Here is a 25,783-nt window from a genome sequence, read left to right as displayed (position 1 = left end):
TGACACATGTATACAACATATACATACATACAAATATTTATTGAACGTTGACCTACAAGCAATGTAATTATTATTGATTTAAACTACAAATTAATATATATACACAATTGATATGGTGGTAAACGGATGAATCAATGAACCGCTGTCCGCTTTCTAAACTTGCCTTGCAGAAAGATGCGTGGCACATCGATGCCCTCCTTCAGATTGAGAGTGCGCCGATGCACATAACTGTTGCTCAGCACCTCGAATCCACTTGAGGTAAACAACTGTGCCAGTTGCTGCTCCTCAAAGTAATAGCTACGCGTGCCATCCTGTCGCATATATAGATTCTCGGCGATTTTGTGGCCTGGTTTGAAACGCAGCTGCGCCATGTCGTACAGGCCGTAATCTCTAAACAGGACCAATCCACCTGGCTTGAGTAGCTTCCACAGATTCTGTACGACATCGGTGAACTTATCTGGATGTATGGCGGATAGCACAAAGATCATTGTGCACACATCGAGACTTTCGCCGGTAATATGCTGATGCACCTGTTGCGTCGTTATGTCGCACTGAAAGGCAGTTATATGTTTCGAGTCGTACAGTGCATTGGCTTGCACAAAATCAACGGCACGTGGTGAGAAGTCGCAGGCATAGAAATAGAATCCGTGCTCATCACTTTTCTGCTCCTTTATTTGCTCCTCCAGCAGCGGAAATACTAGATTGCCGACACCGCAACCCACCTCGAAGAGGGTACGCCGCTGGCCCGACCTTGAGCACTGTTGCTCGGAGAGCAGCTCTTGGAACTCGCGTGTTGTCCAGTGACGATCCTTAAAGAAGCGCGTTTCGTTACGCTTGTAGAATAAATCCCAATGACGCTGTGCATCAATTTCCAGTTTGTTCGCTTTGAATTCAGGTACCAAACGTTTGTTTTGCTCCTCCATTTTCAATAACTCATCAGGGGTGAGCTCTTTCGTCCGTTTGGTGAATAAATCCGCTTCCATCTCGTTGATTTCAATTTGATTTTCCTCGACTAAAAACCAAAACAAATTAAATCAGCGCGTGTTGTCGATATACGTAAGCACCAATTTCCATCTCTAACAGAGTTGTATTGAAACGATCTTAAATAGTTTGATTGAACCACTCCCTGAACTGAACTACAGTCAAGTTAGTTCGCGGAATCGATTCTTACACTAATCGATATCTTATTGAAACTGACCAAGTTCCTGCCCGCGTATCTTTTAAAATTGTAACATTTAAATGGAAAATGTATTACAGGTAAACAAATGATTTATTTATTTCTCAGTGCTCTTTAGATCGTTATACACCAAAACTGAAATTATACATGTGTATTATTAAGAAGATAACAAATAACAAATGTAAAACGAAAGTACCAATCAACAACGATTGGTGTGGATTGCTTTGGTCTTTGATGGATGTACATTTAGCTCTATTATCTGCCCATTATGGTGGGCTCGTCCGCCATGGCAACCTCATCATTGGGGGCCTTAGCGCCTTTTTTCTTACCAGAATACCAGAGGAACATAACACCGCATAAAATATTAGTCACGAACGTAAACCACGCCAAATAGACTCCGTAGCCATAGCTGAGATAATATAAATATAGTAATCGATCAGTTGAGAGCATATTACAACGATTAAGGTTATACTCACGTCAATTCTGCATCATCCGGATATGCATAGAACAAATGTTCTTTTGTGTAGTCGATGGAGGAGAACAACACTTGTAGCACGACAAGCGCTGTGGATGCAGCAACCAAATGTATGCCGCCAGCCAAACGTTTAAACATATAGCGCGGATTCATGAACGTGTAGAAGGAGAACACAGCGCCCAGGCTCATGACAAACAACGTAATGCAGGCAAAGGATGCCTGCGTTCTAATATAATCTGAAAGGAAATACCACGCCACTACCAAATAAAAACGGAAACATATGAAATACAAATGTACTTACCCATTAATTCATCATCAAAGCCAGGCTCATTGCGCAGTGTGTTCGAGTTGGGAAACATGTCAATGTACTTGCAACGAGCTGTTGAAGACATTCAATATTGCATTACAAATTATATATAGAGAATTGTCTCTGCTGATTGTCTGATTTATCCTATTAATCGGTCATTTACACTGTAAACTGTGTGTGTCAATAGTTAAAATACATCAATTTTGAAGGTTGGATTTTATTATTTAGTAACTGATTGAAATGAATATGAATATCACTGCAAAATGAATATTTTCATCTTTTTGACCGATCAACTTCTACATCGGTGGTGAGCTGTATATTTAATCAAAGACTGTAAGAGCAAAAAAGACTGCATTGTCCATACAAGTTGTTATTATATTTACTTTATATAAACAAATTAATTAAGAACTGTCACTTCAATTCGACGAATACCCCTTCATAGTTTGTTTTTTCATTATTTTGTAATTTCGCCGAATAAATAGTTTGCGGAATTTGTACCTTTTGCCAGAATTGAGCTATTTATTTTTGGCTTTTTGAAATTAAAATAATACCTCAGAGTTTAATTGCGAAAAATACGTAGTTTGAAAGAAAATTAAAGGAAAATGTACTATTCAGTTGCGAATTGGGCCTCAATGTTAAATTTAAAAAAATTTATATAAATCATCTTGAGTTGGCAATACTTGAACCAAGTGATATCGTGCTCGTATGTAATATTGTTGACTTACGATAGGGTATATAGCTGTAGTGGGCAGTCTGTCCACCTTTCTTGGGTGGCAGTGGTGGCACCAGTATCAAAATGACGCGCTCCTCGTTGAGTACAAAAGCGGGTATGCCAATGTCGCGGATGTAGGTGCCCAGGAGACGCACCACCAGAGGATAGTCCGTCCAGTTGCTAAATATGGACTGCTGTGCCACCTCCGGTATTACATAGTATGACCAGGTATTGTTATATTTGACACGCTGCAGCGCCGAGCCGAATGTTTTCCGTTTAATGATGCCGTTCACATCGAGCGGATCGATGGGTATGGGCTTGACGGCAGTGGAGTTAAATTCACGCTGATTCGCCTCTGTTGACATGACCAGCTTGTGGAAGGCGCTGCGAAACGTTTGGAACTCCTCCTCCTCGCCGCGCGCCCAATGCGCAAACATGCGTCGACGCGCCGGCTCTGTGAAATTACCGGACTCATCGAGCTTCTCCGTAGCAAACTGCTTGATGAACTCCATGTGGGTGAGATTGCGTTTGGCATCGTTGATATATGACTGTGAGGTATATGACATGGAGCTAAAGTTGCGCACAACCTGTGCATTGCTTAGTGCATTCGGGACAATTGTGTTGCGGCAATGACGCCACAAGCCCGAATGAGAATTCATAAAAAAGCGACGCGATTCTGGTATGAAGATGCCTGGGGAAACGAGTAAATGAGCATTCAGCTGGCAAGTTTGCACACATACACATTTTACGCACCGTTTCCGCCGGATATTATAATCCAGTGATCCGTCGAGATGGCCACAATCCAAACAATCAGCGAGATGACCATCAGCAGGCTGCAGCCGAGCAGCACACGCCGCTGAAACATATAGGCCTCCATAAGCGGTCGCCGGGCCTCATCTCGGCCAATGGTCGAGGTGGAAACGTCGCGCTTCATGATTGCGCTTCAGCACACGTCCAATTTCTACGGGCTCAGCAATTGCGTTGCCAACTGTTCGCAGTTTCCGGGCAATACCAATGACAAATCCACACGCACATGGGCCAGGTCACGTTCCTGTGAGTATGCACAAGAAAAAATAATAATAAGGTAAAAATTCAAAACACTGAGAGCGGGTAATGCTCGGTTAAATGAAGTCATATTGCGTATACGCTCAGTTGTCAACAGAAAAAATATCGCGCTGGTGTGTAGGAAAATAAACTCATCGTCGTAATTATAAATCAGCAGGTGTCTTTTGGCGGATTTTACGCGATTTTCATTTCGATTTTTTTTGAGCTTGCGGTTATTTTTGTTTGTCAGGTTCAATATTCAAAACAACATATTTTCTACACATTTGTCTGGCGCAAGCAATTAATTATGCTGCTTTTGGAGAATTTATATACATGTTGTTTTAGCGTCGTCGCTTTGGCAACAAAAACGTTTCGTAAACTGTCTTGGGGCCGTCAATCTTTCCGATTTGTTTTTGTTCTGTTTTTGACAGAAATTAAGCAAATTAGCGAAGACATTCAAGAATGATGAAAAAATATTCTGCATTTATTTTTTTTTTGGTTTTTTTTTTTTTTAAATAATGTTCCATTTTATAAAGCATTTTCTTAAAATGAAACATATACATATTTTGTTTTTCTATACGTATGTGTATCTTGCGAATATTTTAGCGAGAATTAGGTGCGGCAGCGTGGGTGGTGTCGTGTGTGCGTGTGAAAGTGCCATAGAGCAGTTGTTTTGTGGGCATGTGTAGCCACCGTGCAACTAGTCGGGTTTTTCCTAGTATGTATATTATATGTGTGCTTTAATTGCCCTGTTGCCCATCATAATGAATAATGAAATTTATACATTATGTGTATCATAAAATGTTGAATGCTGCTTAGAAGAAAATGTCGCTTTCAACTTGAGAAAAATCCACAAATTCATCACCTAATATTTATTTAATTTATTGCTTCAATCAATTTGCAGATCCTTTCATTTTTTGTTGATGCCAACTTCTTGTGCTGTACTTCCGCGTTGTATTTTTAAACAAACTGAACTGAATGAGTTTGCCTCTGGTGCAGTTAGGAGTTGCATTTGCGTCAGTCGTCGTCGAAGTGCGTCATTTGCCACATTTAAAAAAAGACAATGATCTCTTTAGCGGGAGAGTTCTTTGTATTACACCCGCAAGTGCTACATTTCTATACTAGTTGCATGTTTGGATACCCTTACTCAGTGGGTATTACTATTATGTCGTAAAGCGTGTAACGCTTTAACCGAGATGTCGTCGAGCGCATCAAGTATGCATATTTTATTGATCAGCATTAAATGTCAACTCACTATAGCCAGGTTCCAAAGGAACAATAAGTTGGTTTTTAGTAAATACATAATGAAATTAAGATGCGAGGGTATGTATTTTTCGGCGTCTCTAAGATAGCATCTCTTTCTTGTTTTTATTATATTTTTGGCTTATTTGTTCAATTTTGTTACTTTTATTTTTATATGTATTTTGCACGGTACGAAATTTTACTTTACGCATTTGGCGCGCTCGCCATTTGTTTTAAACAAATTTGTCTTGAACATTTTGTATTTTTAGACAAAATGTACAGTTATCAAGCTTCGTCTATACACTATATATCTGTATATATATATGTATATATATATATACAAGTATACAAATACAAGTACATTCTTTACGGCCTAGGTAGTCTGTGGGCATATGAACATCCATCCATCCATCTGACTGACCACATGACAAAATCGTTCAAACGGTAATATTTCACCATCTCATTGTCTTTCATTTTTGGTGGCCGCGCATATTGACAGTTTTGACATGAGAAATGTTTTATATATGTATAAATATAGTATTTAGTACATAGGTATGCATTGCAATCTATACACATAAACCAACAAACACACACAAACACACACAAACACACACACACACACACACATACACGAGCACAAAGAAATGTTGTCTAAATCTAAATAAATAAATATATTATGCAAACAAATTTGTGGGCCACATTTTACTTTTTATTTATTTTCCGTTAGATGTGAACACTGCCTTTTATTTTAGTTTATTAATATTGCGTCGCTTGGGCCTCGTATACATTCTTCTTAGTTTAATGATAAACATAAATTATGTCAGAAAAATGTCAGATTTGAATGTATAACGGAGCGCGCATCATAACTGTCAGCTTTTAACTGTCAGCCAATAATTTATTGTTATATACATACATGCACCCAGCAACAGCAACAATTAACAGTGCAGCATTGTTTACCATTAAAGCTTCCGATCTTGCACAAAACCAATCTTGTGGTTCACGTTCGATTTATCTGGATATTTTGACTTGTTTGTTTTTGATGGACCGTTTACGAGGCGAAAATAAATTTTGCTAATATCGAAACAATAAAACCCAAAGCGTTCCTAAATAAATAAATAAATGGACCATTTAAAAATACAGACGGCGGCACGTAAACGAATTTTCCCACAATGGTACAAAAGAAATGCACAGATAAAAATCACGTCGAGATCGAATACCGCCGCTAACAGCTGCTGGCTGATGCAGAGCACTGGCACAGACTGACTGACTGCGCGAAGCAGCAGCAGCAGCAGCAAAAGCACAGCAACATCAGCATTGCCAGGCAACAGCGCCAGTTGTTGCCCTGGTCGCAATGGTGGGAGCACGATAAAAACAAAAGGCAAACAAGGAGCCCCATTGTTGTTGCTTTGGCCGCTGTCGCCGGCGGCGCTGATTTGCGAGCGTAAAAAGGCCCCGCAACATAAACATAATTGCGGCGTTGGCGGCGCGCGTTCTACATAGAAGAATTTTGATATATACAAGTAGAGATGAGGAGGAGGAACACATGTATGGCAGGGGTATATAAATAAATATAAATATATTCGAACGTTGCGACAGCAAACAGTGCATGGCCACCTGCAGAAGAAGCAGACTCTGGCTAATGGGCCAAACCCAACAAGCTGGCAACGACAAAGCACTGAACTCTCTCGGCATTGTCGTGAACCTCTGCGTCATTGTTTTTTAATTGCGCCATAAAAAATCTCTGCACCAGCATCAGCATCAGCGCAGTGTGTCCCAATATAAAATTAGAAATTGATGAATTTAGGCATCTCTAATTTTTTAATGATACAGAGCCATGGGCAGCTATTTATAACTGAATCGTACACACTAGTGCTAGCCAGCCTGCCAGCCAGTCAGCCGCATGCCAGCACGCGCTGCGGCCACTGCCGCCCCAAAACAGTTTTTGGGCCAAAATGCTATAAAACGTTGACAACGAGTTTATGAATGTTGTTAGATCTATTTTCTCTTTTTTTCTTATGTCATTTACTATTAGCGCATCACTTAGACGACGGATGACGTCGTGCGGGACTCTACAGCTAACCACTTGTTAGTGCCTATTTGGCAAATGGACAGCAAGTGGATTTGCTGCAGATACAGTGCTCACTCGGACATTAGAACTTCCAGCTTATGAATCTATTATCATTATTTTATGTACAATTCTTATGTTTTTTTTTTTAAACTTATACCATTTTTACGACCATTTGAATAAAGAAATCATTAGATTAAAAAACTATAAGTTAAATTTGCAGCTAAAACATTGGGAATTATTTGCGAATTAGAAACACATAACTTTAAAAGCAAGTCGCTTTAATGAGTTCATCTATTTCTGTTTATCTGTTCGATCTGTGATACGCAAAGCTCCCATATCCAGATTTAGTTCGCTTAATATATCATTTGGAGCAGCGCCCTGCATGGTCAAGCCGGCGATAACCTGTTGCGCCTCGGGACAATTAATGCAGGCATTGCGTATAGCCAGAATGCTCCATTCGCGCATCACTGTGAAAATAAATAAATGAACACAGAGATTTCAAATGATCCAAGACATACTTACAAGGATTACGCGCATCCATATTGGTGCATTCGAGCAACGTCGGCAGCAGTTGTGTATCCAGGCAGTAGCCTCGGTTCGCTGGATTCTCGTACAGCAAATTGGCTGTGCAGCGTACCAGCAAAGTTTTGAGCTCAAAGGACACCTGTGCCTCGTAGCTCGCATCTATGTTGGAGCTTAGCGCCACTTCCTCTAGCTTTGTCATGGGTTTGTCCAGGCTGCCGACGTTTTTAGATTCCTTGTCAGCGGCGACCACACAACGCAGCAGGCTGCTTACATTGATAAATAATGATTGGTCGCTGGCATAGATTTTGTCATATTTCTCAGATCCGCTGGCGCTGGCTATGATACGCAATAGCGTGTGCACCTCACGCGGATGCAGCTGGTGACGCAGTTTTATCGTTTCACGTAGAATGCAATCAGATTTCAGTCGAAACTCTTTGGCAAAGAACTGCAAAATCACAGAGCTGAGTTCACCATTTGGACTGTTCTCGCGCAGATAGTGCGCAACATAATCCAGAAAGGCAATACGCTCCTCCACCAAGTCTAAGCGCTGATAACACACCACACAGATACGTCCCGCTTGGACTATAAAGTGCTCCAGTAAAAAGTGTAAATATTCAAAATTGTGCTCCGATTGCGTTTCGTTTATTGCCTGCCACAAACGTACACAGGATTGAAACACCACCAGATCACTAATCAGATGTGCACCCAAGCCTAAGTATATGTTGTACATAATCATGAGCAGAACATTGTTCGAGCTACCCAGTGGAGGGCTATATGCCTGCTCCGAAATTTGAACGCCATGTGTCTGCCAAATGGTTGCTTGTGTTTTCTTGTTGTTAACAATGCTGTTTGCCAGCACCTGAAGCGTCAGAGTATGTAGCGTGCGCTGCTGTGTTCTCATAATCGGATTTAAAGCGACATTTTGCACAAAATTCGAAAATTCCGCATTGTTGACCAATGTTTCCTGACTTGCCTGACTTTGAGTGAGCCGCAAGCGCAAGCTTTTCAACAGCTTAGTGATTTCTGCTTCATTTGTATCCACACTCAGGTTTATTATTTGCTCTACAATTTCGTTTGTTTCGTTGTCCTATGAGTAGTTAGTTTAATTTAATAAATAAGCATTTCATGTCTACATGTTTTTTGTTTACCGTCTGCACATGTTCCATTTTTGTATATGTTCCAATAAGAACTATCATATAATCGTATATCGATGCCTTCGTTTTGCGTGTATCGATGGTTAACAACAAAATGTGATCGATTTTTAAGTAATTGTATCTATTTACATGTTTTATTTCCATTTAACAGATCATGAAATAGATTAACAACTATTATTAAATATTAGATTAACAACATTATTAAAACTTGATTTACAAGGAAAAAATATTGTAAAAAAGTTCCAATTTTTGACAACATTGCAAAAATATTTGAATAGGAAATTTTATATATCGCTATGTTATCAATATTAGAGACAATAATTTGGAGCCATCTGTAAAGTGTAAATAAGACCATAATTGTGCCCTTGTCGCAGTTATTCACACAAAATTGGACGGGAGTTTTTTTATTTAGCCGGTATTTACAATATGCAGCACCGAAGTTGCAGTAAAAATATGAACATTTCGTAAACTATTATTTATATAAAAATTAAGTCTTGCTGTTAACAACATTTTTGTAAAATGTTAATTTAACAGATAGAAGAACAAAACGCAAATTAAAAAATAAACAAAGAGCAGAAAAAAATATAGTTAATATTTATTGTTTAAAACAAAGCTGTAATTTAGAAGACGAAGCTTCAGTGCGCAAATAAACAAAATAATACATTAAACAATAGTAACTAAATGAAATCAACGTAATATCCTCTACACCATCCGGCTTTGACGACTCCAACCCACTCAACGACAACGTGGGCAAACAAAATCCACGGTACTCGATGGTATCTTGGTCGATTGACTCCACAGAAAATAAAACATAACACAATATTTTTATGTCAACCTGCTTAGGTTTTCGGCAAGCATAACGCAAATATACAATTCATATACAATTTTGTATGCAAAATTTTTGATTCCTATATTATTATGCTTGTTAATCGCGCGCTATGTCAAAGTTGGCTAACTCAGGTGACGTAAGTAAGGACGCAGCAAGACAGCAAGCAGCACATTTATTTATTGAAATCCTACTGTACTACAGATACAGACTACATGGATGCCGACACAATCTGTCCACTCAAAGATTATGGCAGTCACCGGTGCGTCACTTTCATGCCCACAGGTCTCGGTGGAGCAATATCAAACCCACTGTGGCTGAGCCGATGGTGGCAGTGGCGGAGGGTGGAATTGTGCCATCAAAAAATATAGTCAAGGCAATCGCGTTTACAGGTGCCGTAAGTAATCCCCATCCATTATTCCGACGTATGGATCTGTACCATCCTTTTTTTTAGTTTAGCATCGGCTGTTTTGCCGGTGCTGCGATTATAGAATACGAGAACACGCGCAGCATGATTTCCAAGGTAAAACAGGCGCGATTTTGGCAAAATCGATCAATTGTGGATCGGGATGGCATATGGAAATTAAAGCAGGACGTGCAACGTTTCTGGGACTCACTGTCACCCGGTGATAAAACTTTTGCACCCTTATTGGTCTGCAATCTGCTGGCATTTGCTCTTTGGCGTTTGCCCGCCATGCGTAACACTATGATGACGTATTTCACGTCGAATCCAGCTGCACGTAAGTTAAGCTATCCAATGTGTGGCCTACTATTTTTCACTGTAAAATCTTCTGCAGGCATCGTTTGCTGGCCCATGTTCCTCTCTACTTTCAGTCACTACTCGGTCATGCACATTTTTGCCAATATGTATGTGCTGCACAGCTTTTCTAATGCTGCGGTTCTGTCCATGGGAAAGGAGCAATTTATGGCGGTCTACCTCAGCGCCGGCGTCTTCTCCAGTCTGATGAGTGTGCTCTACAAAGCCGGCACAAAGCAACCAGGCATGTCGCTGGGCGCGGTACGTTTTACAATTCACTCAATAGATCATTTTTGTATTAATTGCTATAATTTCAGTCGGGTGCCATCATGACAGTGTTAGCTTATGTTTGCGCACAGTATCCCGATACACAATTGAGCATATTGTTCCTGCCGGCTGTTACGTTTTCAGCTGGTGCCGCTATCAAAGTAATCATGGGCATTGATTTTGCTGGCTGCGTAATGGGCTGGAAGTTCTTTGATCATGCTGCACATTTGGGTGGCGCAATGTTTGGCATGTAAGTAGACTAATATATATGCCTTTAAAGTTCCACTGATTGTGATCTTTTACAGCTTCTGGGCACAATATGGCGCGCAAGTGTGGGCGAAACGCATTGGTTTGCTAAAATACTATCATGAGCTGCGCAGAACGAAAGAGAAATAATGAATCGAGCTAAATTTTCATAATGCAATATGTATTGCAATAATTCGGAGATCGGTCGGCCTTCGAGGCTCGTATCATCATGCGTTAGGTTTATTAAAATGACAACACAAAAATGAATTAAACGCTACTCTGTTGTCTTTGTCTTCCGCTTCGAGGTAGGCTGCTCCATTTTATTGTGCTGCAAACGATAATCAATCTCTTTCCGGCGCTGTAGAAACTTTTCCCTCAGCTCTTGGAACGTTTCTCTTTCGGGAGCATAAGAGATGTGTAGTATACCGCCATAGAATTGTTTAGCATCCAGCTGTCGTTTAGCCCGCCGCGCCTGCTCCAGACGATCGAACTGAACAGCAAAGACATCTGTGAAGGCTTCCAATTCCACTGTCAACATAACAGAGTTTAGCAAAGGTTGTCAGGATAAAGTAGTCCTTTTACACACTTTTTCCTGCCAATTCAGTGGTGACACATGTACAGGATCGAAGTTTTCCAAAACACTGCATCTTGCTTTTAATGTCATTATGCAGATTGACTTTGGGCACGCCAAAGACCAACAGGTGCCGGGACTCGCTAGCAACTGTGTAAACCTGAAAGCAATCACAATTATTTTAAGATAAAACCTCTTATAAATGTCATACTCATAAATACTTTTACGGCTTTTAATTCGCGGCCCTGCCGATATTGCAATCTTGTCGTACAGTATTCCAAGCGCTTGTGATGCTCTGTCGGTGTCAACTCCATAATTCTTGTTTCTATTATTTTTAGTTTATTTCAGCTTACCATATTAAATACCGCAATTGGTGTTTTATTCCAGAGTAGCTTTGACGCAGAGTTGGAAAACTTAAGCTGTTGAAACATTTTACAGCACTTTTCGGCATTCGCTTGTTGCACGTACACAGCTGTTCAGATACCAGTGGCGGGAAAGGAAAACTGTACTCGCGCCATGAATATAAGGCAAAAATTCATTGTTACTCATTTCATTGAGCTATAAAGATCCTAAACGTGCAGAACTCGAATTATATATCGGCACTTAGTTAATTTTAATTTACGCTCTTGCATTTCAACTAGTGAAAAGTAACACCAACAACAACAATCAAAATGGCTCAGTCTCAAATTGCCGGCAAAGAAAACATTACTGACAACATGGAAAAGTTCTCGCTAAAGGTACATGACACGTTTCTAGCTAAACACAGTATATACTCTATATAACTTTACATTTACATGTGAAAAATGATGTTCTATTTATAGAATTTTCTCAGTACTTAAAATGTCACTACGTCATTTATAAATGTCTCGTATATTTACGCTATTTTTTCCCGTACACAGAGCCCCAGCAAGAAAATTCTGACAGAGAACGCCACAAATGTTCGTAAAATGTCCATACCGAACGAAGACAATATCAGTGGCATTAAAGAAGCCACCAACACCGCCAAGGGAACAATTATGGAGAAGGTCGCAGCCCCGTTTGATCCATCGATAGAACCTCTGCTCCGTGAGAATCCGCGCCGCTTTGTAATCTTCCCCATTCAATACCACGACATTTGGCAAATGTACAAAAAGGTAAGGCTCAGATCTGCATAAAACAATATATATATACATATACTTATGTGTGTAATACGTGTAATCGCTTGGTAAAAATGGCGGGAAATTCTGAGATAAAGCGCGGCAAAACGTCACGTAGCAAACGTGACATTGTTTACACTCAAGATTTACGATAGCCATTAAAACTCATGTTTGTAGAATAGAAAAAAAAATAATTACATCCGTTGTGAAATTCCGTTTGATAAAAATTGTTTAATTAGTTGAATATTTTTTTATTCTTCTGCTAGGCCGAAGCATCATTCTGGACTGTGGAGGAGGTGGATCTATCCAAGGACATGACGGACTGGGTACGCTTAACAGACAATGAGCGTCATTTCATTTCACATGTGTTGGCTTTCTTCGCCGCCTCCGATGGCATTGTTAACGAGAATCTGGTTGAGCGCTTTAGCCAGGAAGTGCAGATTACAGAGGCGCGCTGCTTCTATGGTTTTCAGATTGCCATGGAGAATGTACACTCAGAGATGTACAGTGTGCTAATCGACACTTATATCCGAGATCCTCATCAGCGCGATTATCTCTTCAATGCTATTGAAACAATGCCGGCTGTAAAGCGTAAGGCGGACTGGGCGCTCTCTTGGATTTCATCCAAGGCTGCCAACTTTGGGGAGCGCATTATTGCCTTCGCTGCCGTCGAAGGCATCTTCTTTAGCGGCAGTTTTGCCTCCATCTTCTGGCTTAAAAAGCGTGGCCTAATGCCCGGTCTGACTTTCTCAAACGAGCTCATCTCCCGTGATGAGGGGCTGCATTGCGACTTTGCGGTTATGATGTTCCAGCACCTGGTGCAGCGTCCCAGCCGTGAACGCATCATTGAGATCGTCTCGGATGCTGTGACTATTGAGCAGGAGTTTCTCACTGACGCTTTGCCTGTAAATCTGATTGGCATGAATTGTGCGCTGATGTCCGAATATATTGAGTTCGTGGCCGATCGCTTGTTGGTGGAGCTCGGTGTCGGTAAAATATATAACACAAAGAATCCATTTACTTTCATGGAAATGATTTCATTGGACGGTAAAACCAATTTTTTTGAGAAGAAAGTGGGCGAATATCAGCGCATGGGCGTGACATCAAATCGGTTGGACAACGTATTTACACTCGATGCAGATTTCTAAAGTCGTTTATTAAACGCTATCCTCACAGCTGCTGGTTCCGGGTGTTATTTTAGCCATTGCAACTAAATTTACATGTATCCTTAACTCTTTTTCTATAGTTTTACATTTTAAGCTTATTACCCGACGCAAACCCAAAATTATCACCAATGTCATTCCACTAAAACGAGAACAACTAATGCAATCACTTGACATTTATATATTAATCTTGCTTATTTTACTTATTCTAATTATCGTTGTAAATAACATTTAAAATAAATTTGTAGTAGATATACATTAAAATTCAAATATCTTTTATTTAATAAAATAATAATAATATGGCGCAGTTAGCTAAAACTTATATATATTTTACCCACATCATTGCACCTAAAATTGGAAAATGTATTTACATAGCCATTGAATACGAAAGATCAATTTGATTGCATTGTCGGAGTCAAATGCGCATCTACATGTACATGTATGTATGTATATATAATTAAAAATCGATCACAGAGGAGACTGCGTCAAGATAATACAGTCAGCCACATGTGGAAACACTTTAATTGTTATCGATATCGATAGTCGTAAACAGCTGACGCTGACGGCTTGCATGTGCACAAGTACATTTGTAATGGCTCTGTTTACGCATATAATCTAATCTAGGGCTACAGTTATCAGCTAGTTATCATACCTGTGGAGTTTATTGATTGATTGATATTTGACGTTTAGGTGACATTATGCTTGTACTTAAAACCGTTTGGATCGGGTGGAAGGCCTATTGACAACGGCTCGAGACTTGCACGATAGTCACCACAGTTTATCTCGGGCAAGGCATATAACATGGTGCATTTGGCGCCTGATTTGGTGGAACAGGAGGAGCAGAGTTCACTGCTAGCCGAACCTAGCGCCGGCATAGGTAGCCAAGCAGGTTCCGATGACGACGAACCGGCAAAGCACAAACTGCATGTAACAAAAAGCAGCCAGAGGCGACGACAACGTAAACGCTTCCTACTGCCCAGAAGCTTGAGGCGATATGGCACCTACATACTGTTTTCCATTGTGTTTATTCTACTGATGTACACTTACCTGCCCAACATGAATGCCCAAAAGCGACATGGTGTGTAGAAATGAACTGTTGTAGTTGTAGTACAATGACTAACTATGGCTTTTTGCAGTGTCTTTGTCGGACTGGTCGTCCAATACGTCGCTCGACATCAAGGACTACATACAGGTCCAGCAGGATACGGCACTGATAATGCCCCGTGACTTTTGTCGCAACAAAACGTTTCTGATAATTGCCGTCTGCACAGGTTTGAATAATTTTGTGGAACGACAGACAATACGCGAGACGTGGGGCAATACTTCGGAATTCAATTATGCTGTTTTTGCCCGCTTGCATAGCCATTTGAAGGGTCATTACCTACCGCCAACACCCACCCGCTTGCAGCTCTATGGCGACTACCTAAGCGGCGCGGGTGACACATTAATGGTCAGCGTTCGCATTGTGTTCATTGTGGGCCGCAGCAGCTATGAAGAACATCTGGGCAACGAAACGCAGCTGCGTCTGCACAACGAAGCTGAACTGTACAATGATATTATTCAAGAGAATTTCATTGACTCGTACAATAATTTGACGCTCAAATCCGTTATGGCCCTGAAGCATATAAGTAGAAGTTGTGCCAAAACATGTGCCTACTTTCTGAAATGCGACGACGATACGTTTGTCAATGTACCAAACCTGTTGCACTTCCTGCTTGGCGGCACTGTGCCCCTGTATAACGACACACTCGACTATCACGATCGTAGTTCGGTTCTGGTCATGTCGCAGAAGAATCGTCTCAATGCCACCAGCGGCGTTATGCGCGGCCATCAGTTCTGTAATGTGGTGCCTGTGAGTGATGTGACCAGTAAATGGTATATGCCCTTTTACATGTTCCAAGGTGAGGCATATCCAAAATATCTGTCCGGTGCAGGCTACATAATGTCCATCGATGTTGTGGAGCGACTCTTTGAGGCGGCATTGAATACAACGCTTGTTTATCTTGAGGATGTCTACATCACAGGAATCTGTGCCAACCATGCCAACATCAAGCTGCAACATTCTGCGCTGTTTAGTTTCTCCCGATCCCGACATTTGTGTGCCTTTAAGGGCAGCATAATACAGCATCAGGTGAAGGAGGAGAACATGTCGGAGGCGTGGCGTTACGTATCGAATTACAGCATTCAGTGCCCACCACCGGGAAAATACTTTCATCATATGCGATTGCGAAAAATTAATTATTGTTAGAAAAAGTGCTGTGAGTCTGCTGTAAGTATCTTGAAAATTGGCTTCCGTGGTGGCCTAGAATTTAAACTAGTTCTATACATAGTAGCAATTACAAAATTCGAAATTTATCTTCATCCAAAGACTTGTTCCTGAGTTTACTCAAATTATATTTTTCAAGTGCTGACATTTTACGAAATTTGCCTTTGTTTCATGGACAGTATTTTATCGAAGTGAAAGAAATTATAATATAAATCAGATGTAGATATTTTTACTCACCTTTTTAGGTGTGCCGTTTAAATTGTATGTTTTATCAAATATTCAATTTTGTTCATATTGTTGTGGCCATAAAACACAAGACAAAAATATAAATTCGTTTTAATACAAATTTCCTAACATAGCTTCTTGGAGTATAATTAAGTGTTTCGTTTTATATTAACGCTCGCAGAGCATTCTGTTTATATTGTTCAACATGATTGAATGAAATATATTGATCATTAATCTTATTGCGCCAAGTATTTATTTTGTACAATTTAAAAATAAATGATATCCATATTCTATGCAGTACTTTTTCTTAACTTGGTATATTGTGTGTGTGCTAGTTTATGATGTAGGTTGAATTTTTATGTTTGATTGCATATTTGATTTCGTTGAAAACGAAAACAAAAGGCGTATGAAGATACACAACTAAATGCAAAATTCCTGTCAATTATATACAATTTTTAAATGTATAGACAAGATAATTTAAAGGATCATATTCAAAATGTTTCTAAAAACTATAATAACAAATTACATTCGAGCCTAAAAGCCTTATGCAAATTAACTGTAGCAACAAAAATGTGAATGCGGGTTTGTCTTTGCTTATCTTACACATCCATATGCTTAACTAAATTAGCAATGCAATCAAATTGCTACATCGTTGGTGTACGACTCTGGCACAATCGTTTGGGCGCTGGTGTCTATATTGTTTTCCCGGGTGGACGTAGCTGAAGAAGACTTAATTATGCTGTGGGTTTCCGGATCAACGTTGTTCGTGCCCCTGTCCTTATAACTGGATGGAAATTGTGATTGGCTAGGACAGATAGGCGAAACGACAGACTCCTCAATTTCGGACGCAGTTTCATCCTCAGTTACCTGCTCAGTGATTTCAATTGAATTATTTCTTGAAGTTGGTATTTCTTTGGATGTAACTTTCGCTGCGGTGGTTTTATCAGCATCCTTATCGCTTGTGTCGGAAGTTTCAGCAGTTTTAGTGTCTTTATGTGTTGGAACTACTAATGTTACAGAATAAGTCATTGATTGGCTGGCTTCATCGTCGGCTGTAGTATCTACTCTATCCGACTCTTCAATTTCGGGTGCGGTATGTATTTCGATGACAGTTTCATCCTCAGCTACATGAATAGTTTCGACATTTCTCATATCAGGCGCAGCTTTATCTTCAGTTCTTTTGGCCGCATTAATTTCACTTGTTAAGGATTGTATTATATCTGTTACTTCCATTGCAACAGGTTTATCAGTTTCATTATGTATGACTATGGGTTCCATATCAAGCGCAGCTTCAAGGGACTCAATTATTCCTAGTACTCCCATAGGATCTTCACTAGTTTTATCCACAGTTTCAATAAATTCTATTACCTCCACGGCTTCTGTTATTTCTGAATCTATGTTTGCTGGTGCTACTGTTTTATTTATTTCTTCGTCAGCAGTATTAGCGGCTCTAGGATCTTTGTCAGCTGAGATTTCATTACCTTCAGGATTAGCCATATCTATTATATTATCGCTTAAGCTTGATTTATTATTTGCTTTGTTTACATTAGTGTTATCCTCAGATTTTTCGTCTATTAATGTTGTAGTGCCGCCGGAGGTGTCGATGTTCTCTAGCACCTCGTCACCAATTGATTTCTCCCGGTCTTCAGCTGATCTCTTCGCGCTTTTATCTTGACTGGTAATATCTTTGTTATTTTGTATAGCATCAGACTTCTGTTTATGTGTACTATCTGTACCCCCATCTACAACAATTGCCTTTGCATCACTATTTGCTGTTGCATTCAAGTTGTTCAATTTATTATTTTCCTCAACCCATTTGCGGGCCACATCGAAATCTTTCTCGGCGCGTCTCAATTTCACGACAAATTTCCTCTTGAGCTTGGCATCGTTGCGCTTAGTTTCCTCAATGCGTTGGCGCTCCAAATGAAGCAGAGCTGGATTCGGTTTGTTAGTCATTTTTTTACGCGGTTGTTTTTTTGGTACGGTAACGCCTGGTAACTCGGCAACGCCATCCGTGTCCACTTCCAGCAGACTGGCCAAAATCGAAGAGCTGCAAGCTGCAACATCAATATCTGGGTTTATATCCCCTTTTGAGGTTGCCACTTTAGGTAAATTCGCTGCCGAGGCCGTCGATTTAACGGATGTTATTTTTAAGCCCTTGTGTACAGATGCGCTTGAGCCCGACGCAGACTCTTCTTCGTTGTCAGAATCGATAGTAATTGTATCTGTTTTGGGCTCCACAATCTCGATTTCGTTGTCCTCATCGTCGCTGGCTTGTTTCTCTGCAAATAGTAAAAATTAATAAAAAATAATGAATAATTCCATTGTTATGGAAAGCATAGCTTATATGTTATTTTATAAATAAATAGTGTTTGGACTGTCCTTGACTGTGACTGCTTTTAAAAAATCTTGATTGGTTTATTAATGCTTAGAATGTTCAGAAGATTGGCAAAAGTTAGCTTAATCTAGTTTGGCAACATAATAAATTATTCATAATTTAAATATTAAGAAACCGCATTTCTTCGAGTGGAAAGTTGTTGCGTAGCTTTTCCAAGGTTTTCTCATTTGGACGGGGCTGCCGTTCCATTTCGCGAGAGTAGCACTCGAAGGCAAATTTTGCCATTTGCCAGCGTAGCTTGCAGTCGCGTGCATCTCGCCGGAAGCGTGGCAATCGTCTGGCAAGCTCCGCCCACAGACGTTCGCGTGCCGCAACATCATTATAGTCCACATGCCGTGGATTCCAAAGTGTGGGATAAGCGCGCATGGCCAACACCAGCTGCTGCACAAACTGTTTGTCATCGGGCATGTCCTTCAACTTGCCAGCTGAGTCATTGTAGGCGCCACTACCGGATGCACCATTCTGAACACAATCCTGTAAAGGCTCGAATTCATCACGTAAGTCTTGCTCGTCAATTTTATAGAGAAAATATAAATTGGCTAGATATTTCGAGTATTTCAACTCCAGATTGGCAAATGTGTGCTTGTCCTTGATGGTTTTGAGACGGAATGACTTGTACATTTCATACATCTGCTGCCAGCGTTCCACAATGTACTCGCAGCGATAATCTGTAAGCAGACTGTCAGTATTACCTTGGTACAAATTTTTTGACTACTTACTGGGCGCGGATTTCCAAAAGTTTAGCCACAGTGATTTGCGAGTTTGTTCGTCGATGCTGTTGAACTCGGGATCGGCAGACTTTCGCCAGAGCACCGGATGACTTTTGGCAAAGTTAATAATACGTATATCGATGGGACGCACCTCTAGTGGTCGTACAGGCAAACGTGGTTTGGCCTTCACCTCTACAGGTTGCTGATGTTGTCGTATATCGACAGAGCCTTGTTGGTCTTTGTGTATGGTATTCTCAATAGCATCCAGTTGCTTGCGCTCGAAGCCGTCGCCATCGCCTTCGCCACAATCGACAGGCTGCCATTCGCTGCGCGATAAATCCCTATTGGCCAAATAGTTGGTGGCCTTGTCAAAATAGCCCTTGAAACGTTTTCCCTGCTTCAGCAGTCGCTCAATGCGCACGTAACGTTTCCGCACGTTCTTCCAGCGTAGCTTAATGTCATCGCCGCGTGGAAAGTGGCTGGCAATGACGCGCCACTGTTTGCGTGTCACCTCCATTTTGCCATAGTCCGGATGACGTGTGCACCAAATCGAGGGATATTCGCGCAGCAGGCGAGTCAGTTTGCGATCGTAGGCGTGCGCCTGCTCATTGCGATTCATGCTCTCCTCGGTGCCGAGGGCATCGTACTCCTCCTCTAAATCATCGGCGTCATCGCCATCATCAACATCATCTGCATCGTTATCCTGTTCATCGTCATAGTCCTGCTCATCGTTTTCATATTCCGCTTCGTTTACTTGCTCATCGTCATCATCTTTGGGATCACCTTCGGCACGCACGCCAAGCGGCATTAGAGGTGGAAGTGGCTCATTGATTTCACCCTCTTTAAGATTCGCTTGCAAGCTCTTGCGGTACTCGTAGACTTGATTGTGAAAGCTGTTGCAGCCGGTATTGAACAGATCCACATCATCCAACTGCCCGTAACACACATAATCCACCGCTGAAATAAAGCAAAAGTGAGAGAAAGAGAACAAATTTAGTGAAAAACTGCTGCTGAATTCGATTCCATTGCCCTTTTGGATATTTTGCAAACACATGGACCAATAACTAAATCAAATCAAAATGCCAATTGCCAATTCAACACCAACGCACAAGCGCAGAATTTAAAAGCCAAGGAAATGGAACTCGCAGAGTTTTTCACAAACAACAAAAGATACTTACATGCTGGCAGACCATATATATCATATAACTATTTAATAAAGATTTCAACTCCTTTTTTTTTTCAGAACACCCGTCCATGTGTTTAAATATTCACAAAAGACAATGTACACTAGTTAAGATTAAAAGTCGACTTGCACAGGTGTCCGCATCCTGTGAAGCTTGACTATACACTATAAGTTTACTAAGAGTTTGCTACTAAATTATAAGCTAATTTTTACGCGATCATTTGTGATACGAAATTTGAGGATCTTGCCTTATAATTTAGTATATTGTAGTCTAAGCAAATAGATATTAATCTATTTTAACATTTAAATGAATATTGAGATCTCAACTATATAACGCTTACCGGCAGCCAATTGACCGTTCTCCAAACTGTTGGCGTCGTTTTTGAAGCCCATGTCGCGCATATCCACTAGGCACTTATCCTGCAGCTGTTTAAAGCGTCCAATGGCATAGGTCATTAGATAGGACAGATGTATGTAGAGCTCCTTCAGATCCATATAGCTGCGTGCCTGATTGTACGCATTGGAATGGGTCAGCGTCTGCACTTTGCCTGTCAGATGCGTGCAGATTTCCATGGCATTGAAGATTTGATCCTGCAATTGTGTGCGCGCTCGGCCAATGGCATGGGGCGGAAACACATGGCGCACCAGGCTTGGACCCTTGGCCACCGGCGCTGGCGTCATCATAATAGTTGTGCCGCCGTTACTACTCGCAGGCGGCGGTGGCGGCGGTTGCACTGGTGTCGGTGCCGGGGACGGAGCGACGTTCACCGAATGCACCTGGCTACCATTGTTGGCGCGCACCACCTGCGGAGCACGCTGCTGCTGGTTTGTTTGCGGATTAAAGATGCCCATATTGGAGCCATAGCTGGGGCTATTGTGCGCCATGCGCTGCACTGGCCCACTTGGCGTCGACTGTTGCCGTATGATAACCTGTGGATTCAATGCAACTGGAGTACGTGTCAGTGTTGTCGAGGGTTGACCGCCTGGTGGCAATTGACGCTTCACCTGTAGATATAAAAGCAATGTTTGTTAAAGATATAAGTTGGAAAATTACTAATGTATGCTTAAAATATTTACCTGTATAAGACGACCATTGGGCAGGCGATAGGAGTCCTGCTGTGCTGCACTATTGAGATCAACACGAAAGCCATTAATTGTATGAAAAACGGGACCCGCACTACGCATAGTATTTGGAACCACGGTGCGTCGCACAACTGAAGCTGAACTGGGTGCAGCTTGGCGATAGCGCATGCCCGAGCTGCTTAGCACTAGTGGCGGTGGTAAGCTGATTAGCGGACTGGCGGAGGATGAGCTCCCATTATTACTGGGACTGGGACCACTGTAGTTTTGTTGCACAGTTATGATACGCGGCGTTGTTGTGATGTTGGACGCTGGTGTTAGAGAGCGGAGGCCTGGCTTTTGTGCAACTGAGATTTGACAGTCCGGCTCCAGCATGCTGAGTAGATCGGGTGTACAGACAACTTCATCGTTGGACATTTTGGAACGCTTGGCAGGTTGGACCTGCGGTTTCACTGATTTCTTGACAGAGTGTACAGAACTGGCATGACTGCGCTTGGAAGCATTCGACTCAAGGCTCTCCATGGAATCCGAAAGGCTGGTGGACTTTGCCTTGGCGAGTCGACAACATGTGCTGTGGTCCTTGTGCATATGCTTACGCAATTCCATTTCGGACAACTGCATCGATTGCAGGCCGCTATCAAGAAAGCACAAAATAATAATGTTCCTATTAGGAATTTTTTTAAGTTTCCGGCACTTACTTCTTTTGGGTTTTTATGTAGTTGATGAGGGCCCAGTGCTGGGCGCGAAGTGGCCACAGTATTTTGGAAGTGCACTTGAAGCAGTTCCAGTTCTCGTTCTGCTCAATGTCCACAATTACACCGCGCGACAAGTTCTTTATGATGCACGATTTGCAGAACACAAACGGGCAGGTGGAGCAGCAATATACCTCACCGCCCTGCCCACACCAGCGACAATAAAGCTCCGAGCCGTCTTCACCCTTGGAAAACTCCCCACTATTGTAAAATTCGTGGCACTTGATGCAGTGCGTTACACGCAGTATGGGATGCATTCTGATGTTGCCGTCTGTAGTGGCGGCTGTGCCAATGTGCGAACGGCAAACGGTGCAATGAACCTTACGCTGATTAACCACATCCACGGTGGGGTACATTTTGAGGTAGAAGCGCCGCTCCTCCTCTGAAATGCTTGCGTCCATTTCATAATTCGTACCTAAATAAAAAAGGCAGACATTCACATTAGGCAGGCAGAACAAACTCTTCAGGGGAGGAGCTCCTCAACTTACCCGAAAAATCAAAGTCAAATGCCTTGAGAGATGGCGATGGCGTCGCTGGCGTTGCCTGCAACGTGACCGTCAGCGCAGGTTCTTCGCTCGGTGTGCTGCTCATTTTGTAATATGCCGGCTAGAATAGTGAGACTACTCACACGTGGATTTGAAGCAAGGAATATCTTCTTTATATATATATATATAAATGTATGTATTCACACACAAACACACGCACACATACAGCAGCCACACACGTTAAGCTAGTGCAAAATACTGGCAAGCCAGTGGGCTGCTGCAGCACTAATAACAACACAGCGTGCTATTTATTTGCAACAAAAAAGAACACAAACACCAACGCATGCCTGGCACACAATTTGGGACAACAGCAACCCGGCAAATTCTCGCTGTCTTATTATTCAAAGTAGAGTTTTTAATTCTGGACGTCTTCAAAATTCTGCTCTTCGCCAGGCTGACGGCATATAAATGATTTTTCACGCGACGGCTATTGTACCATCTCGTTTTCAATATGGCAGCCACTTCGTGTGACCCGACGGCCCGAGCGATATCCACGAAGTATACACAACAAGTTTCACCGAGTATTGCCGATAATGGGAAAAATATATAATATATATTTCTGTGGATGTGTACTAATGGTCCTGTAACGCATTCCAAAACAATATATCTACGCATATAACTTCGATGTAATCTAGATCTTAATTTGCGATAAAGTAATTATAATCTTAACTACTGATCGCAACCATAAATATATATTTTTTTTACTTCGTATAGCTCAAATATTAAAAAACAGAATTAAAATATGAATTTTAAGAATAGTTAAATTTGATTTAAAATGATAAAATATAAAATCCAAATAAAAATTGCGGTACTACATAGCTGGCAACCCTATTAGTAGCGTTATCTCCTTCGCACCTATGCAACTTTCGTAAAGACGCCATGAAGGTGTAACAACATAACAACAATGAGAATAATTGGTTGGATTTAAATATGCTGTAGGCGATATAACTGGGAAAAGACATAAGAGCGTATTTAAAATTTTTTTCTTTAATTTTTTAAATTTGAACTAAAGGAACGCCTTGAAAGAATAAGCGTTTTACAGCACTGATTCACAATTGCAACACTGGGTTCGTAATTTTCAGTACTGTGTCTTGTTTATACTTCAGTAATAAGAAACTTTTGCATAAAGTTGAGACGTAAAGAGTAAAAGTGTTAGTGTTATTATTTGATATAGTTTTTGTGCGCCTCTTTTGTTTTGCAACTTCATTCTATTCTTTCCAGAATTATGCATTCTCACTAATTGTATAATTGTATGTAAATGTACATGATAATGTTTTGCTGCATAAAATTACTTTAAAATGCAGACGTCAATGCGCCCAATCGAAATGCAGTAGCAACTATCGATTACTTTTGGACGCGATAACCAAATAATTACATTGCACATTGAAGGTTCTGATAAAATATTTCATTTGTCTATTTGATGTCTGTCATTGTTTTTATTAATTCTGACAAAATATTCAAGCTACATTTCCCAGTAACATGTGTTCCAATTTCATCTGTAATCTGTCTTTTTAGCAATATCCACAGTCGCAAATGAAATGGAGCCGTCATCTTCCCGATCAGCATCCGAGGCGCTAAGCTCCGACTTCTTTTATGGCTGGGATTTACTATACAAATCGGTAGACAGCAAAATAAACAAGAAGGCAGATGTTTTAATAGTTCTCAGTCACTTTCTGCTGACCAAGCATTATAAGTTCCGCTGCGTTGGTATTGGAGACGATGTGAGGAGTCCACTCCTTAAGTGTGCATATAAATATAAATTAATAATAAAATACTTTTAGAAAACTCTGAGCGAAGATGAAGAGGGCAGCGAACTACTTCCGGATCATTGGAATGGCGACAGCACCAAATACGCACTACGATACGTACATAATAAAGTGCTATATTTGCTGCTTGGACACATTACTGAAGATGATTTAATTCTCAATCTACTTGATATTAATACCAAGAACGTGTCCAACATTTGCGTCACGCCTGAATCGCTGGTAGCTGAAGTAAACGGTGGCATTATAAAAATGATGCCAACTGCGACGGATATTGTTGAACGTTTTCGCAAGGAACTTTGTGATCCGGTAGGTAGCTGAAGAAAATGATTTATTGGGAATTTATATTTTAATTTGCAATACTCATTGTAGGTATTCACGGGCAACTCGCGCGAGGTGACCACACAGACACGGGCTAACACATCAGCCCAAGTGACAGATCCCTTGCGAATTGGAGAACCTAGGCGTCCGGGGTAAGCCACCAATCCCGCGGAAAGTGCTGACCGATTAACCTTTTAATTATAGGAATATTTTCCACATCGCTAATATGTAATGTTTTTAATTGCAGCTCATACATGCCCCATGGATTTGATTCACGTCCTTTCGGTTTTCCTGATGTTGGTCGTGGGGACTTAGATCCACTCGGCCGTGGCTCTGGTAATCTATTTCCATTTCCAGCCAATCCAGGATTGGCACGTTTTGATCCGTTTAACCCTATAAATCCACATAACCCTGGGTCCATGGGGCCAAATCCTGATCACATGCGCCCTCCAAACTGGAATCCCGATTACTACATGTAAAATTACACGTAGTCTGCAATATGGAGTTCACGGCCTATCAAATTAATTTAAAGTTTCCTTAAATCGATTCCAAAAAAAAAAAGAAATAAAAATTGGACTGGAGAAATACGATATGGTTTTTATTGTTACTAAAATATAATTTTATTGTTGCTCATATACAATACAAAAAATCAGAACAAACAAATCAGCCTAAACAGTTACAAATGTATTGATTAAGTGTAATGCATTATAATGTGACATTACAAAAGATAATCTAATCATTTGAATTAGGCTGCGAAATGTACAAGAAATATCCACTATAAACTACACAATGTAATGGCGTGTTATTGCGCAAAAAAAGTCACTTTTTATAATTGTATACGTATGCATGTATATATAAAGTTGAAAGTGC

At 40.9% G+C, this 25,783-nt stretch overlaps 9 protein-coding genes across 17 annotated transcripts; 4 read left to right on the top strand and 5 right to left on the bottom strand.

Annotated features, from left to right (window-relative positions):
• LOC6559158 (tRNA N(3)-methylcytidine methyltransferase METTL6) lies at nt 1-1,087 on the bottom strand. The gene has a single exon (XM_001986630.2). The coding sequence runs from the start codon at nt 981-983 to the stop codon at nt 132-134; it is 852 nt and encodes a 283-aa protein (XP_001986666.2). The 5' UTR covers nt 984-1,087; the 3' UTR covers nt 1-131.
• Nucleotides 1,088-1,251: 164 nt separating this feature from the next.
• LOC6560234 lies at nt 1,252-6,281 on the bottom strand. Of its 4 annotated transcripts, none has more exons than XM_001986629.3 (6): nt 5,871-6,281; nt 3,425-3,722; nt 2,685-3,362; nt 1,954-2,031; nt 1,654-1,888; nt 1,252-1,586 (listed from the first exon to the last, which is right to left on the bottom strand). In XM_001986629.3, exons 2-6 carry the CDS (start codon nt 3,603-3,605, stop codon nt 1,433-1,435), a joined length of 1,326 nt encoding a protein of 441 aa, XP_001986665.1. In that variant the 5' UTR covers nt 3,606-3,722; nt 5,871-6,281; the 3' UTR covers nt 1,252-1,432. The 4 variants fall into 4 exon arrangements, with proteins under 4 accessions (XP_001986665.1, XP_032590437.1, XP_032590439.1 ...); XM_032734546.2 differs by having other exon boundaries at nt 1,654-1,909; nt 5,871-6,217; XM_032734548.2 differs by having other exon boundaries at nt 5,915-6,217.
• A 937-nt stretch (nt 6,282-7,218) lies between these two features.
• On the bottom strand, nt 7,219-8,724 carry LOC6560682 (ataxin-10). The gene is made up of 3 exons (XM_001986628.3): nt 8,699-8,724; nt 7,548-8,637; nt 7,219-7,492 (listed from the first exon to the last, which is right to left on the bottom strand). The coding sequence occupies exons 1-3, from the start codon at nt 8,714-8,716 to the stop codon at nt 7,317-7,319; spliced, it is 1,284 nt and encodes a 427-aa protein (XP_001986664.2). The 5' UTR covers nt 8,717-8,724; the 3' UTR covers nt 7,219-7,316.
• Nucleotides 8,725-9,228: 504 nt separating this feature from the next.
• LOC6560681 (presenilins-associated rhomboid-like protein, mitochondrial) lies at nt 9,229-11,067 on the top strand. 2 transcript variants are annotated; one of them, XM_001986627.2, is made up of 6 exons: nt 9,229-9,669; nt 9,735-9,927; nt 9,985-10,270; nt 10,328-10,548; nt 10,605-10,804; nt 10,860-11,067. In XM_001986627.2, exons 1-6 carry the CDS (start codon nt 9,623-9,625, stop codon nt 10,948-10,950), a joined length of 1,038 nt encoding a protein of 345 aa, XP_001986663.1. In that variant the 5' UTR covers nt 9,229-9,622; the 3' UTR covers nt 10,951-11,067. The 2 variants fall into 2 exon arrangements, with proteins under 2 accessions (XP_001986663.1, XP_032591072.1); XM_032735181.1 differs by having other exon boundaries at nt 9,633-9,673.
• Nucleotides 11,012-11,795, bottom strand: LOC6559996 (RNA-binding protein 48). 2 transcript variants are annotated; one of them, XM_032735182.2, is made up of 4 exons: nt 11,725-11,795; nt 11,583-11,666; nt 11,387-11,531; nt 11,012-11,328 (listed from the first exon to the last, which is right to left on the bottom strand). In XM_032735182.2, the coding sequence occupies exons 3-4, from the start codon at nt 11,445-11,447 to the stop codon at nt 11,075-11,077; spliced, it is 315 nt and encodes a 104-aa protein (XP_032591073.1). In that variant the 5' UTR covers nt 11,448-11,531; nt 11,583-11,666; nt 11,725-11,795; the 3' UTR covers nt 11,012-11,074. The 2 variants fall into 2 exon arrangements, with proteins under 2 accessions (XP_032591073.1, XP_001986662.1); XM_001986626.3 differs by lacking the exon at nt 11,725-11,795 and having other exon boundaries at nt 11,593-11,708.
• Nucleotides 11,796-11,833: 38 nt separating this feature from the next.
• Nucleotides 11,834-13,990, top strand: LOC6560075 (ribonucleoside-diphosphate reductase subunit M2). Its single transcript, XM_001986625.2, has 3 exons — nt 11,834-12,108; nt 12,271-12,504; nt 12,774-13,990. The coding sequence occupies exons 1-3, from the start codon at nt 12,043-12,045 to the stop codon at nt 13,653-13,655; spliced, it is 1,182 nt and encodes a 393-aa protein (XP_001986661.1). The 5' UTR covers nt 11,834-12,042; the 3' UTR covers nt 13,656-13,990.
• Nucleotides 13,991-14,226: 236 nt separating this feature from the next.
• Nucleotides 14,227-16,236, top strand: LOC6560074 (beta-1,3-galactosyltransferase 1). The gene is made up of 2 exons (XM_001986624.3): nt 14,227-14,748; nt 14,807-16,236. The coding sequence occupies exons 1-2, from the start codon at nt 14,472-14,474 to the stop codon at nt 15,916-15,918; spliced, it is 1,389 nt and encodes a 462-aa protein (XP_001986660.1). The 5' UTR covers nt 14,227-14,471; the 3' UTR covers nt 15,919-16,236.
• Nucleotides 16,237-16,256: 20 nt separating this feature from the next.
• LOC6560299 lies at nt 16,257-23,241 on the bottom strand. 2 transcript variants are annotated; one of them, XM_001986622.2, is made up of 6 exons: nt 22,773-23,241; nt 22,231-22,699; nt 21,530-22,166; nt 20,794-21,457; nt 19,279-20,226; nt 18,544-19,227 (listed from the first exon to the last, which is right to left on the bottom strand). In XM_001986622.2, the coding sequence occupies exons 1-6, from the start codon at nt 22,873-22,875 to the stop codon at nt 18,659-18,661; spliced, it is 3,390 nt and encodes a 1,129-aa protein (XP_001986658.1). In that variant the 5' UTR covers nt 22,876-23,241; the 3' UTR covers nt 18,544-18,658. The 2 variants fall into 2 exon arrangements, with proteins under 2 accessions (XP_032591070.1, XP_001986658.1); XM_032735179.1 differs by lacking the exons at nt 18,544-19,227; nt 19,279-20,226 and adding an exon at nt 16,257-18,443 and having other exon boundaries at nt 22,773-23,237.
• A 671-nt stretch (nt 23,242-23,912) lies between these two features.
• Nucleotides 23,913-25,503, top strand: LOC6559756 (proteasome inhibitor PI31 subunit). Of its 3 annotated transcripts, none has more exons than XM_032734285.1 (5): nt 23,913-23,980; nt 24,345-24,550; nt 24,611-24,901; nt 24,965-25,065; nt 25,161-25,503. In XM_032734285.1, the coding sequence occupies exons 2-5, from the start codon at nt 24,368-24,370 to the stop codon at nt 25,390-25,392; spliced, it is 807 nt and encodes a 268-aa protein (XP_032590176.1). In that variant the 5' UTR covers nt 23,913-23,980; nt 24,345-24,367; the 3' UTR covers nt 25,393-25,503. The 3 variants fall into 3 exon arrangements, with proteins under 3 accessions (XP_032590176.1, XP_032590177.1, XP_001986657.1); XM_032734286.1 differs by lacking the exon at nt 23,913-23,980 and adding an exon at nt 24,177-24,251; XM_001986621.2 differs by lacking the exon at nt 23,913-23,980 and adding an exon at nt 24,181-24,218.
• Nucleotides 25,504-25,783: the final 280 nt, after the last annotated feature.

The sequence above is a fragment of the Drosophila grimshawi genome, unplaced genomic scaffold, assembly GCF_018153295.1.
Source record: "Drosophila grimshawi isolate 15287-2541.00 unplaced genomic scaffold, ASM1815329v1 contig_1367, whole genome shotgun sequence".
Lineage (NCBI taxonomy): Eukaryota > Metazoa > Arthropoda > Insecta > Diptera > Drosophilidae > Drosophila > Drosophila grimshawi.
This window is presented reverse-complemented; position numbering and strand designations above follow the sequence as displayed.

Coding starts and splice junctions, on each gene's coding strand:
- LOC6559756 (XM_032734285.1), top strand. CDS start 24,368: ATGGAGCCGTCATCTTCCCGATCAGCATCCGAGGCGCTAAGCTCCGAC. Junction 24,902..24,964: donor GCAAGGAACTTTGTGATCCG/GTAGGTAGCTGA, acceptor TACTCATTGTAG/GTATTCACGGGCAACTCGCG. Junction 25,066..25,160: donor GGAGAACCTAGGCGTCCGGG/GTAAGCCACCAA, acceptor TTTTAATTGCAG/CTCATACATGCCCCATGGAT.
- LOC6559158 (XM_001986630.2), bottom strand. CDS start 983: ATGGAAGCGGATTTATTCACCAAACGGACGAAAGAGCTCACCCCTGAT.
- LOC6560299 (XM_032735179.1), bottom strand. CDS start 22,875: ATGAGCAGCACACCGAGCGAAGAACCTGCGCTGACGGTCACGTTGCAG. Junction 22,700..22,772: donor ATTTGACTTTGATTTTTCGG/GTAAGTTGAGGA, acceptor TTTTTTATTTAG/GTACGAATTATGAAATGGAC. Junction 22,167..22,230: donor TACATAAAAACCCAAAAGAA/GTAAGTGCCGGA, acceptor CTTTCTTGATAG/CGGCCTGCAATCGATGCAGT.
- LOC6560074 (XM_001986624.3), top strand. CDS start 14,472: ATGGTGCATTTGGCGCCTGATTTGGTGGAACAGGAGGAGCAGAGTTCA. Junction 14,749..14,806: donor GAATGCCCAAAAGCGACATG/GTGTGTAGAAAT, acceptor GGCTTTTTGCAG/TGTCTTTGTCGGACTGGTCG.
- LOC6560682 (XM_001986628.3), bottom strand. Junction 7,493..7,547: donor TATGGATGCGCGTAATCCTT/GTAAGTATGTCT, acceptor TTATTTTCACAG/TGATGCGCGAATGGAGCATT.
- LOC6560234 (XM_032734546.2), bottom strand. CDS start 3,605: ATGAAGCGCGACGTTTCCACCTCGACCATTGGCCGAGATGAGGCCCGG. Junction 3,363..3,424: donor TATAATATCCGGCGGAAACG/GTGCGTAAAATG, acceptor TCGTTTCCCCAG/GCATCTTCATACCAGAATCG. Junction 1,587..1,653: donor CCGGATGATGCAGAATTGAC/GTGAGTATAACC, acceptor ATATTATCTCAG/CTATGGCTACGGAGTCTATT.
- LOC6560075 (XM_001986625.2), top strand. CDS start 12,043: ATGGCTCAGTCTCAAATTGCCGGCAAAGAAAACATTACTGACAACATG. Junction 12,109..12,270: donor TGGAAAAGTTCTCGCTAAAG/GTACATGACACG, acceptor TCCCGTACACAG/AGCCCCAGCAAGAAAATTCT. Junction 12,505..12,773: donor TTTGGCAAATGTACAAAAAG/GTAAGGCTCAGA, acceptor TTCTTCTGCTAG/GCCGAAGCATCATTCTGGAC.
- LOC6560681 (XM_001986627.2), top strand. CDS start 9,623: ATGCTTGTTAATCGCGCGCTATGTCAAAGTTGGCTAACTCAGGTGAC. Junction 9,928..9,984: donor CAATCGCGTTTACAGGTGCC/GTAAGTAATCCC, acceptor CCTTTTTTTTAG/TTTAGCATCGGCTGTTTTGC. Junction 10,805..10,859: donor GGTGGCGCAATGTTTGGCAT/GTAAGTAGACTA, acceptor GATCTTTTACAG/CTTCTGGGCACAATATGGCG.
- LOC6559996 (XM_001986626.3), bottom strand. CDS start 11,685: ATGGAGTTGACACCGACAGAGCATCACAAGCGCTTGGAATACTGTACG. Junction 11,532..11,592: donor GCGAATTAAAAGCCGTAAAA/GTATTTATGAGT, acceptor GATTGCTTTCAG/GTTTACACAGTTGCTAGCGA. Junction 11,329..11,386: donor CACTGAATTGGCAGGAAAAA/GTGTGTAAAAGG, acceptor TTATGTTGACAG/TGGAATTGGAAGCCTTCACA.